This window comes from Lynx rufus, unplaced genomic scaffold, assembly GCF_022079265.1.
Source record: "Lynx rufus isolate CCGP_SWC_20201006 ecotype Redwood Valley unplaced genomic scaffold, mLynRuf1.p SCAF_5, whole genome shotgun sequence".
NCBI lineage: Eukaryota > Metazoa > Chordata > Mammalia > Carnivora > Felidae > Lynx > Lynx rufus.
The window spans coordinates 98,544,624-98,558,249 of record NW_025814867.1 but is presented as its reverse complement, the minus strand read 5'-3'; the positions used below and the strand labels follow the sequence as shown (position 1 = coordinate 98,558,249).

At 38.4% G+C, this 13,626-nt stretch overlaps 1 protein-coding gene across 2 annotated transcripts in view; it reads right to left on the bottom strand.

Moving 5' to 3' along the window:
* Positions 1–13,626, bottom strand: part of CCDC191 (coiled-coil domain containing 191) — an 89,457-nt gene that overhangs the window by 59,306 nt on the left and 16,525 nt on the right. For both annotated transcript variants that reach the window (XM_047099855.1, XM_047099854.1), the window contains 3 exons: positions 12,922–13,100; positions 11,027–11,250; positions 7,888–8,038 (listed from right to left, as the gene is read on the bottom strand). In XM_047099855.1, the coding sequence (XP_046955811.1) occupies positions 7,888–8,038; positions 11,027–11,250; positions 12,922–13,100 (554 nt within the window). The remainder of the gene's footprint in view (positions 1–7,887; positions 8,039–11,026; positions 11,251–12,921; positions 13,101–13,626) is intronic.

Here is a 13,626-nt window from a genome sequence, read left to right as displayed (position 1 = left end):
CTTGTTCTGATTAATGAAGTGGGGAACTCATCAAAATTCCTCAGCTATTTCCCTTTTGTCAGAAATCTCTGTGATAATTGCATCAAAATTCTCAGTCATGGAAAAATAAACAATGCATTGTAAAGAGGACAAAAATGTCAACAAGTTTACAGTTTATTTCTGAACAGAACTGAACAGAACTAACTGTGGTGCAACTAGTGCTGGGGGGGAGTTGACCAAGGCTCCGATGTTAGCAATAAAGCCACAGGCTCTGTGGGGCCCCAGGTGACCCCTTGCTGCTCCCTGGCCAAGAGGAACAGGCACTCTATAGCTACAACAGGAGGCAATCCTCAACTATTTTCCTTTTGGGGACCAATAGAGCTAGGCTAAAGGCCCCATAGAACCTATGCAATCCTGGGGGGTGGGGAAAGGAAGATCCTTATTCAGGCAAAAATTCATGCCCCTGGGAAGGAGTACCCTGTGACGCACCCTATTCCTGATTTTCATCATTACGCCCCAAAGAAAAGAGAGGAAGTCATTGTGTCCCCTACCCCAACATTAAATACTCCTATAATTAATTACATTAGGGAAAATACATTCAGTTCCCTGCCCACAGCACTGAGACCTGGACAATGCCTGGTTCCACGGAGAAGCCCAAAGGCCTAAACTTGACAACTACCACTGTGCAAAACCGCTGTGCAAAATGTTAACACTGGTTACAGACAAAAAGCTACTTTTGTTATATCCTGGAAGGTGTGATGCTCTTTTAACTTCTGTACTTAGCTTTTTTCTCCTTCCTTTTTTAAACTTAAAAAAAAAAATCCCACACACAAAAATACCCCTTATTACAGAAATTTAACAAACATACCCAAAAATAGAAGAATAAACCCCTCATTCAGCTTCAAAAATTATCAACATTTTGCTAATCTTGTTGTATGTCTCCTCCATTCATTTTTTTTTCCCCTGGAGTATTTAAAAATAAATTCTACACATCAGACATTAAATCACATCACACATATATGTGTCACTGTGTATTTGCCAACATTAGGGCATTTGGTAAATTCTTAATTCTGCTAAGCAATAATGTTGCTTTAATTATCTAATTCTGCTTCTCTTCAGAAATAGTACAATTTCAGAAAGAAGTTGCTTAGTCTTACCATATAGTAAATTCTTTTTTTTTTTAAGTTTATTTATTTATTTTGAGAGAGAGAGAGAGAGTGCGAGCAGGGGAGGGGCAGAGAGAGAGAGAGGGAGAGAGAGAATCCCAAGCAGGTTCCACACCTGTCAGCACAGAGCCAGATGTGGGGCTCATACTCATGAACCACGATCATGACCTGAGCTGAAATCAAGAGTTGGATGCCTAACCGACTGAACCACCTAGGCATCCTCATACAGTAAATTGTTAACCAACAAATATCCCCGGATCTTTTAAAGAATGATCATGATATAGCCTATAACCTGACTATTCATTAGGATAAGGCTCCTTCCTCAATGTAGCTTAGACCGGTTTTCAGGGCCTCCTGTCTTAGGGAGGGCAGACCCACTGCTTCCCATCACTTCTCTCTTTTCCTCTCTCTTCCTCTTCCAAATTTCTTCCCTCCTACCAATCCCCACTCCCTGTGCATTCTCCCACCTCAGCCACACACCCTCAAACTATGTCGAGAGTACAGCTCATCTCAGAATATATTAGACAAATGTTAGGTTCACCTCCAGGGTAGTCTGACAGTAAGACAATGATATAATGTCATTTGTTTCTACCAATATGGTTCTCAAGATCCTTATATATATTCACCCAAAATGTCTAGCATTTAGGGGAAATGATAGTCAACTCATAAAATTTTATAGAATGGGCCCCATTTATGCCAAAAGCTCTTATTTTTTCTTAAAGCAGAATTTAATCAGAACTTTTTTCAAAAGACAAACAATTACATATACATGAATTGGAACCTCTGGATCAAACAGCTTCATGGCATTTTGAAAAGCAAAACCCCAGCACGATACTTTGGTAACCTGGCTCTCACTGTCCCTTCTGTGAGAATGGGAAACCCTAGTTACTCAGAGGATGAGGGTAAGGAAGAGCAGAACAACAAAATAAACAACCTCCTTACTAATACTGATCAAATTTTACTTGGATATTTTCCAGAGTTCGCTACATGAAGTAAAACATAATAATGTTTCAAACCCCTCCTAAAATGATACCACACATGGTCTTTACCAATAGCTTAGAGCCAATGTCCTTCATGTGTGTGCCTGACATTTCTTTCCCTACAGTTTTATTTGCAAAAAGGCTTTTCCTTCATTTCCTTCCCCAAACACAGACAACATTGCTGAGAGGATGGTTGCTATGTTTCAGCTCAGAAATGTCTTTACCTCAGTGGCGTGTAGGCAGTCCCGATGTAACTAAGATCTCTAGGGATGAATCGTGCTATATAAATGAGGTACTTAACTACTGTTTTCATCATCTTGTTAGAAAAATCTAGGCTTCTTTTCCATATATCCCCATGTTCCCTTGGTTTCGTTTGGGGTGGCCTTTTGGAAGGCGCTATGCCATAAGCATAACATTAACAATGATTTCCTGGGGGTCACTATTATCTTACTCTCTAACAGAAAAACCCAACCAAATAAGCAAACCAAAACCCTCCCCCACAGAGTTAAGATTTCAGTTAGTATTAACCCATGTTTCATTGTTCTCTTCAACTTTCCCAAGTCTTGTTTCATAGACTTTATCTTATTAACAAGACATAAAATGTATTTCAAGATAGGGCAAGAATTCAGAAGGCCATTTTCCAAATAGTATGAGTTTCATAGTTAATCCCTTGTTGTTTCTGCTAATTAGCAATGACATGTGGATTGCTGAATCTCCCTAAGAGATTTCACTGCAAGATCAAAGAGAAACTAGGAGAGAAAATGGAAGTAGAGAGTTTCTATGCAAAAACAGGTTTTTAATAAAACAAAGAGAGCTGGCAATGAAGTATGTGGGAAAGATGCATGCATAGTGCTGCACCTGAGCTTTTGTTTGGATAAGAGGGCCCGCTCAGTTTCTCTCAGAAAGTCTCCTATTAAATAACTTGGCCCAAATGTGATGTTAAGAGATTGTTTAGGGGGGAACAAATAGAATCCAGAGTCAAAGCACAAAGAATTACAAGAATTAAAGGAGATTGAACTAGAACAACTCCTAGAAAGATTCTTTCCAGTCTTCCTGTAAATACTCTGTATAGCTGGCTGTTGGGTTTGTGCCAGTGAACCATTTTGAGGGTGCTGACAAGTTTCCTGCTATCTAGTCACTCTCTGCAAGCCAGCTAGGCATTTTCCCCCTTTTTATCCTGTGATCATATTTAGGCTGCTGAGTGTTTTAAGTTTCATTTCCCAAGGGCAGCTTTAGGCTCCTTTAGAACCAGGGTAGGAATGTGGACTAGGGCCAAGGTAATGAGCTACTCCATGGCATTTACCAGAGGCCTATCCTGTCTCCAGCCAAGTCTATGTAAAAGCCGGAGGAGTCTGGTAGGTGGATTCTCTCCATGTCTCAGTTATACTCATATACACTGGAGAAATCAGAATTACAGGTTCACTGACAATATTACAAATGAACAACATAATCACACTGAAGGGAAGGGAGAGGGGAAGGGGAAGAACAGAACCAACCTAAGTAACAATATTCTGGCTGCATAAGATTGAAAATGAAGATAATGTACAAATACTATACTCTGGTTAGTATATTTGTTTACATAGCAGTATGGTTGGCAATTCTGAAACTACTTCTATAGTATATTAGAATAAGTAAATAGATTTTTGATAATGTGTCAGGTTTCTCACTGTCTGAAAAAGGAATTCTAAATCAGCAAGGGGGAGGGGCTATACTGAAACCCGTGGTGCTGGATTAGAGTTGAAGGTATCATTATGAACTTATGATTATTTTAATAAACATACAGACAGTTATAGAAATAAGTGATAAATAAGGAAGAGGGAAGAATAGCATGACCCCTGTGTTACTGCACTGGAATTAGAGATACTAGTATGAACTCACGGATTTTAGTATGTATACAGATAGGCAGACACAGAAATACAAATAATGTGGGTGCATGCGTGGGTTACTACACACACATGTATTTCCCAGCTCTGTCTTCCAAGCAATGACACTCCAGGAGCACGGAGAGCACCTACTATTCAGATCTTGGTTTCTAAATACTATTCTCCAATAAAGAAACCAGAGTTCCGTGTAGAAGTGGTTCATTCCAGGGCTGGAACAGGGAAAATACAAGATGGGCCTGGAATGTCCTATGGTGCCAGAAAGAAAGGAAGTGCCCCCGAAACAATGGAAATATTTTGAAAGAACAAAGAAGTCAACCTGAAAGATTTCCCAATGGCCAAAGTTAGAACAATTTGAGTAACAAAGTAAACAACGATAATAATAGATTATAACCCATAGAATAAAATACCTATCTAGGAGCCCATACTGATAAAAGTAGGTAATTGAATAAATAAATAAATTGGGGAGAAAGGACAGGTTTTCTTTCTAGAAGAATTTCAGTTAATAAATGGAAAAGAAATGAGGGAAATACAAAATCATCATTAGACAAATACATTAATGTTGCAGGCAAGATCTATCTACCTATAGATGCCAAAATTAGTAAGTGAAAGTTTAAGAAGAAACAGGATATTTGCATAGTTTTACAATATTTCTTCTAAGACATTCCAAAGGAAAAATAGTATAGTATAGAAACCTAGCATATTAACACTTGTACACCCTGATACGATACTGAGGAGGGCACAGCATCACTTCTTTAAGTAATCTCACCAAAAATGTATAATCTCAATCTAAGCAGGAGAAAATATCAGAAAACCTCAACTGAGAGACATTCTACAAAATACCTGATCAGTACCCTTAAAAAAATGTCAAGGTCATAAAAGAGAAGGAAAGACTGAGGAGCTGTCACAAAGCTGGAAGAGACAAAGAAGATGTGACAACTAAATGAAACAGAATTATGGATTGAGTCTTCGGTATATATACTCCTAGGTATTCCCTAATGTAGAATTATGGACTGAGTCCTGGAATAGAAAAAAGGACATTAGTGAAAAAACTGGTGACATCCTAATAAGGTCTGTGGTTTAGTTAATGTATTTAATGGTGTTGTACCAAGGTTAATTTCCTAGTTTTGATATTTATGCTATGCTTACATAAGATGGTAACATTGGGGAAAGCTGGGTGAAGGGTATTCAGGTACTCTGTGTACTGTTTTTGCAACCTTTTCTGTATGTCTACAATTATTTCAAAATAACTTAAAAACAATAAAGTATAGGATCACTAAGCAGAATCTGTGTGAAGTAGAGATCATTTATTCATACTCTCACATTTTTAAATTATACTGGCTGATCGTTTTTTAATTTTTTAATTTTAAAGAGAGAATATGTGTGCATGTGGGGGATGTGTAAAGGGGGAGAGGGAGAGGTAGAGGGAGAGAAACGGAGGGAGAGGGAGAGAGATCTTAAGCTGGCTCCAAGCTAAACTCAGGGCTTGATTCCATGACCCTGGGATCATGACCTGAGCCAAGATCAACAGTCCAATGCTCAACTGACTAAGTCACCCAGGAATTCCTGACTGGTCCTTTAAAAACATTTTTTTTGAATGTTTATTTATTTTTGAGAGAGGGAGAGGGACAGAGCGTGAGTGGGGGAGGGGCAGAGAGCAAGGGAGACACAGAATCCAAAGCAGGCTCCAGGCTCTGAGCTGTCAGCACAGAGCCTGATGCGGGACTTGAACTCACAGATCATGACCTGAGCCGAAGTTGGACACTTAACCGACTGAGCCACCCAGACACCCCATGGCTGGTCCTTTTAAAACTGAGTAATCTGGGGGCACCTGGGTGGCTCAGTCGGTTAAGCATCCATCTTCAGCTCAGGTCATGATCTCATGGCTTGTGAACTCGAGCCCCCCATGGGGCTCTGCGCTGACAGTTCAGACCTCACCTCAGATCCTCTGTCCTCTTCTCTCTCAGCCCCTCCCCAGCTCGTTCTCTCTCTCTCTCTCTCTCTCTCAAAATAAATAAACTTAAAAAAAAAAAAAAACCTGAGTAATCTATTTTAGGTAGACCATTAATTTCGTAAAACTCTTTACATATGTCTAAAATTTATACCTAGCCACTTCTATCTAAAACATACATTACTTCTTCCTGTACAGTGAACTTCAATAAAATTTAAAACTTAAGCTTACAGAGAACACATGTCTTATTAATCTCTCATTGGTTGGACAATATACCATGGCACGTTTTCCTCACGCATTCTCTAGATGGCCCCCTGAGTACTCATCTCCTTTCCTATTTTCCTTCAGAAATCTGAACTGTTATTTTAGGAGGACACACCAATGCCATCTGTCCTGTGAAAGATGCAGCATCTAAGAGTCCTTGCCAATCTTTCTCAAAATGTTAACCCCAATTCTTAATATTTCCTCCTACTATGTTCCCTCTCTATTCCTAAAGCCAAAACCCTAACCAGAAATCTTGTTGGTTTATATCTCAACAATTATGACTTTTTGCCCATCAGTCCAAAATGCCTCCATCAAATGTGTTTTTTTTTGTTTTTTTCTTTTTTGAGAGAGAACGAGCATGTGAGTTGGGGAAGTGAGAGGGGAAGAGAGACAGGGAGAGAGAGAATCCCAAGCAGGCTGTGCACTGTCAGTGTGGAGCCTGATGTGGCGCTTGAACCCTCGAACCATGAGATCATGACCTGGGCTGAAACCAAGAGTTGGAGCTCAACTGACTGAGCCACTCAGGTGCTCCCCTCTCTCTTTTTTTAAATTGCTTACACTCCTTTACTTTGTTGCTCATATCCTAGTTATCAATATTATATTCAAATTCCTGTTTCTGATTTTCAGGGCTTTTGTAAATCTGTCCTACATTTATTAAACTCCTCAATATCATCCTGACATTCTCTTTTCTCTTGTTAAATCCATGCATTCCTGCATTCATTCCACTACTGTTTGCTGAATTTCAGCAAAGTCTAAAGCCATAGGTGGGTGTTATAAAAGATATAAAATATATCCATGTTTATCTTTCTCATCCAACCTTCTCATTTTACAAACCTTCCAAGTAATCCCTTTCGCCTGAAATGTTTTTAAAAACTTTTTTTTAACATTTATTTATTTTTGAGAGACAGAGAGAGACAGAGTGTGAGTGGGGAAGGGGCAGAGAGAGAGACACAGAATCCAAAGCAGGCTCCAGGCTCTGAGCTGTCAGCACACAGCCCGATGCGGGGCTCAAACTCACCAACTGTGAGATAACGACCTGAGCCAAAGTCGAATGCTTAACTGACTGAGCCACGCAGGTGCTCCACACCTGACATGTTTTAAGCCTCAAATGCATACTATTGTGAATCCCACTTCACTGAAACAAATTTATGCTCAAATGGCCTGGAAAAGATGCTCATTTGTCAATAAAAAATTGACCAGTTAATTTTACAAAAAGTGAAAGTAAAAGAGAGGGAGAAAAGAGTAAAAGAAAATGCAGACCATGAAAAGGAAAAGTGTATCTTGCTTTAAGATCATAGCTACCAGAAAGCAAGTGACTTTCTGAGTAATTCTTCTGAATAATCCAGAAGACCGTAGAAGCCGAGCTTTCGAAACCTATCAGAGACCTCACTGGTGGTTCCATGCTACTCTGAAACGGGTAATAATTTAGGAAGCCATCCCAAATTCACACCTGACTTCCCAGGATCACACAGAGTACATATAAGAATAGCCCTGGGACCAGGGAATGGAGCACTGCCCCAGGCCCTAAGCCTGCTGGGCAGCATAGTGGTGTGGGCAATTCTGGTATTTGCAGTGAGGCCTCAGTTGGGCTTAGTGTGACACTGTTGTATCTCTGATAGAGAGCCCTCTGTCATTTATGCTGAATAAAGGTATGTTACAATTCCTACCTGATGATTTTCCTTGAAAGTCTGGATTAGTAACTCTTTCAGTTTCTTCTTTCTTTCTTTCGCCATTTTTTCTTTATCCAGAATATGATCACTTTGAAAGATGCTTTCTTCTGTATTGTTTTGAGAATTTTCTTCCTGCTTTTTCTTCTCTCTGTTAATAACAATTTTAAAAATACATGTAGGAACAAGAGACTTAAAAATGGGCAATTACACCCTACCATAGTGGAACGAACACTGAATTTTCCATCAGAAGACAGATTTTTAGATCTGGTTCTAAAAGTCCATAGTAGGATGATTTTTCTTTTTTTTTTTGTGAGCCTTAGTTTACTCCTTTATAAAATATACACTAAATGAAATAAAACTGTTATACTCTGAAAAACAGAAGGCCCTATAGATATTTTGGTAAAGTTTTCAAAAAATTTATTTATTTATTTAAATAATCTCTTACACCCAATGTGGGATTCAAACTCACCCTGAGATCAACAGTCACATATTCTCTGGGCTGAGCCAGCCAAGTGCCCCTTTGGCAAAGTATTTTTACTGAGTTTACCACTGAGCGATACTTTGATCAAAATTTGAGAGTTAACAACTCCTAGGTGTTTTCTACTGTAGACATAAGTTCTCTTTCTTCTGAGGGAGAGACAAAAAAGGACCTTAGGTAAGAAAGGGATGAGAATTTTACTCCAAGGCTTTTACAAGGCTTCTAGGGGAAAAAATAATAAAAGAATCAGGTATTCTTGAGTAAAGAGGGAAGGGACTTTATATTAATTCTAAAACAGCTGAAAAGAGAAAAAATAGAATAACAATTAATAAAAGGCCTTCAACAAGTGACAGGAATCTCTCAGTAAATGTGTTGCTCATGTCTCTGGTCATCCCCTGTCTCACTCATCTATTCTTTCTCACCCAGGTCATCTCTCTCACACCTGCCAATTCAAGCAAGCTCACAGCCACTGCTTTCTTACTGGCATGTACTAAAGCACGAGTACATGTATGTGTGTAAGATGATGTCGTATACACAGCACCTAGTCAGGACTCAGGATTTATGTGCTTTGGCCCACAAACCAGCTGTGAAAACTCAGGTCTTTCTGAATTTCACTTCACAGTTGTGGAAACTCAAACTGAGAGAGGGATGCCAGAATACTCTATAAACATGCTCTCATTAATTCTCCTATACATACAGGGGATGCACAATGTTGTATCTTATGACTTGTGCTGTTGACCATCACTTGGTTAAAGGGGCCTCTCCAGTGTAAAGTTGCCATTTTTCCCTTTGTAATTAAAGATTTCTTAGAGGAGATACTTTGAAACTATGTAGGGAAGCAGATTTAGGATAGCTTACAAAAAAATTAAAAAGGTCTATCAATAATAAAATTTTACTGACTCCAGGTGCCATAATAATGTTATATTAGACACTTGTAGGCAGATCATAGTGGCCATTTAAAGAAATACAGTTCTAATACGATGGATCTGATTTTCTAAAATAACGTTACAATATGTTATGAACATAATAGCTGCTCATTGTGAAACACCAGAGCTATAAAAGCCATCCATATTTCTACCCAGAAAACATACACTGACAATATGTCAGTGATATCTGATTGTACCACCAGTTTTATCAATTTTTCTAATATTTATTAATGTTGATCATACATAATATTATATTAATAATCTTTGTGCACAAATCTTTGCCTGGATTTCTGATCATTTTCTTAGGAGAGTTTTCCTAAGATTGGAACTCCCAGGTCAAGTGATAACACCATTTTTACGGCTCTTGTTGTTTATTGCCAAATTACTTTCTAGAACGTTTAAAATCAGTTCATCTGCTAGCAGTAGAGCATATTATCTGAATCGCTGGACTCACGGACAAGATTTTAACTTTTAAAAGAAATGAGTGGTCAGTGAACATTTGATGAGTGCCCACTCTGAACAGAGCATCCTGTTACAATCAAATGTTACCTGTTTTCATAATTTATTTTAGGTCTGCCTAGATTTTTCAGAGTTTAAGAGCAATCTGAAAAGTAAGGTTGCCCTTAGCGAGAAACTCCCTAAAACACTGTTGATTGCTTTCTGAAAGGAATGGCGTCTGGAGGAAGCCTGAGGCTGGCACTTGGAAGAGTGAAGCCTACATCCACTGCCGAGCTGTTTTAAATTGGGTAGAGTGAGAGCAATCAAGAACACAGGGGGAAAAGCTGTGTAGGCTGGTGGGGTGGAAGGGATTATCTAATAGGTCTTTCTAGCCTTTGAGTTTTGAGTATTCAGTCACTTGAGGCATGTTGCTCCAAGGTTTTTCCAATTTATGCATCAGTGCTGTTTCTCAGAATAAATACATTAGTTATTTATTTCATTTAGGAAGCTCATTTTCTGCATAAGGATACATAATAGTACTACATCCGGTGAAGACTATTTTGATTTTCCTCTTATGTCAGATATTTCCGTTCTTGATCAGTGGCTGGAAGGCAATGAGGATTCTGTAGGATTATCAGAAGGTAAGACACACAATTCACACAGGCTGAGGCACAGTGAGCAAATATACAGGTAACGAAAGAAATACAAACTAACTAATACAAACTACCTATTAAAAGTGCAAAAATACTGAAAGTGATAGTACTCCCCAATGCTGAGAAGAGTGTGCTAATCTGGCCCACTGCCAGCAATAGTGTAAATAAGTACAACGCATTTTGAAAGAAATTTGGCAATGTTTCAAGAGTCATTAAAAGGCCTGTACTGTTTAACTCAGTAATTACATGCCTAAGAATATAAAAAGCTCTATGCTTAAGGAAGCTCACTGCATTATTACATGGTGACAAACCTGAAAGAGTTGAAATGCTTATCAGGTTGGGCGGGGAGGTCATTACATAAACTATGGTCTAGGAACTCAGTGGGGTAATACACAGACCTCAGGACTCTGGGCAATATGTTAATTATGACAAGCAAAATAACAAATTAAATGTACTTTAAGTATGTAAAGGGATCAAGACCCAGAGGAAACAGAAAAATGTTAAATAATTTGTTAAGATACTGGAATGGTGGGTGATTTCTCTTTTGTGTTTTGCTATTACAATGTCCATTTTTTTTAGAGTACTTCCAAAATGACTGCTTAAACAAAAAAACTCCACACTGCTCACCACGACCGGCTTACATTTTCCATGCTTCTTCCACAGTGCGTCTCCTCTCAATTATCTCCCTCCGCAGCTTTACCATCTCCCTTTGAATCTCCTCCTCCTCTTTCTTGGCCTCCAGAGCCTTCTTTCTCTTCTCTTCTTGCACCAAATACTGAGCCTCTAACAACGCTGATTTTTTCAGGGTCTTTTCAATTCTCTGGCGCTCTAGTTCTTTCTCACGTCTTAGGCGATTTTCTTTTACCTTAAAGAGAATACAACAAGGGTGAAATGCAGCCTTTCAAGTAGAAAAGGATATGCAAAAGCTTAGAATACATTTTCAAGTTCACAATATGCCCAGTTTGAAACATTCTGGCCCAGAAGCCCACTGTTTATCAGAAAAATAGGAAGAATTCATGTTTACTGGGTAAAAACCAATTCAAAAGTCTAGATGAAGTCAGGTAGGAGGACTCCCAAAGAGTCTGGGAATGATTTGCATCACGGAAAAGTTGAAAATCTAATGGGTCAGATGCCACATTCTGGATGCTTACTTAGTAATAATTTCTGACCCCTAAAGTTTTCCAAGATATACACTACTGCTGTTCATTTGGGCCCGGTCTGCAGGCTGATTATAATTTAAGAAAGAATATGGATATTTGGGGGAGGCTACATTGTGAAGGATAGAACAGTGATAAACTGCTTTAAGAACACCACACACTTTATTTATTAAAAAAAATTTTTTTTTTTATTTGAGAGAGTGAACGAGAGCGAGTGGGGGAGAAGGGTAGAAGGAGGGAGAGAGAGAATCTTAAGCAGCTCCAGTCTCAGCATGGAGTCATACGCAGGGCTCAATCCATGACCTGAGCCCAAATCAAGAGCTGGATGCTCAACCAACTGAACCACCCAGGCGCCCCCTACCCTTTATTCATTTTTATCATTATTTAAATATATCAATGACTCTGGCTCTTATTTGGAAATCAAAACCATGAATTTCACAGGTATTTCTAAATAAGCACAGTCAATTTTTCAAGCATACTGATTCTTTAGAGGCTTGGCTAACTGTAAGTATGGGAGTGCTCCTTCCCTCCTAGGTCACTTACCTTTACCCTCACCTTACTCTCCACTTATGAGAAGACTTCCAGATACTGGCAATCTCTTATTAAACCTTCTCTCCTCCCTTTTTTCACAAACCCAAAAGGATCATACTTCTACCCATTTTTCTAATATCTCCAGTGCTGATTAGGCACATCTTAATTTAAAACAATCAGAAATTCAGAGTTATAAAAAGGTAGCATAAAATGTATATGCAATTATTTTAGTTCAGTCTTAGTTCTGGACATGTGGAAAAGACTTGGTCATTCTGATTTCCTAAAGTTCCCCTACAAAGAGTGGAGATGCATCTTTTTCCTATAACCCACTATTTATTCCCTTTGAAGAAAAGAAAGTTCCCATATGCCTTTCTAATTCAAAACAGCTGAACTAGATTTAATTCAGATCTGTCCTCCCTTTCAAATTATAATCACAAAATGAGTGAATTTTTCAGTTGTCTGGAAAAGAATTATCATTATAACACTCACTAGAATATTCATGATATTAATATATTGATGTCACAGTTCAAAAACCAAATTCAAGCAAAACCAATCTACATATTTATAATAGAAAATATCACATACAAACTAATATAAAGTTTAGTTCACCACTCCATTGTTCAAAATCAATTGTTCTCTTTTTTGGTTTTCTTAAATTGTTTCCTGTTCTCAGTTTATGAGCATTATTTTTCTTCTGAAGTTCTTATATTTTATTTTTATTCTTTCTAACCAAACCACAGATGGCACCCTTTTTCATAATAAAGCCTAAGTCTTTATTTAAGCTTATTAAATGTGCTACACAAAGATTGCTTCCTGTTACCCATTTTAATTTTGTTTTTCCCTCCCACCTGCTTATGTCTCATCTCCATGGTAAGGCGAGGATCCTTCTGCTGCTGCTTGTCTTGGTTTCCATTCATTCCAAGATCTTCCAACATTCCAGAATCCACCACTTCTTTATGGAGCAGATGGTCTATAAATTTTTGAACAGTGGTACTTTCCTCTTCTTCCTCCAAATAGCCACATAACTCTGGGGGAGACAGAGCAAGAACAAAAAAAGGGAAAAAAAATTTAGTACAATTTCCATATTTAAATAAATAACCTTGGTATAATAAAAACATAAAGCTGTGGGTGTTTAATAAACAGTAACTGATAATGCCAATTGGGTGAGTACAGCCCTCAGCAATTAACTACCTTCAGCTGAGAGGAAAAATGACGACTCTTCCCTCCCCAAGTCACTAAAGATTCCTTCATTGCAAAACGTAAAAGATACTATTTCAGTCTAAACATCCTTGAAGACTCTATTGCTTCTTTTTTACATTTTTTTATTTTAAGGAAGCTCCACGTCCAACATGGGGCTCGAACTCCCGACCTTGAGGTTAAGAGTGATGTGCTCCACCGACTGTGCCAGCCAACTGCCCCGTCCGTTGCTTTTTTTTTTTTAAATGGTTGTATTGAGGTATAATTGACATACAATAAACTGTAAATATTTAAAGCCTACCATAAGTTTTGACATATACATCTACCAGTAAAACCATCACTAAAACCAAGATAAG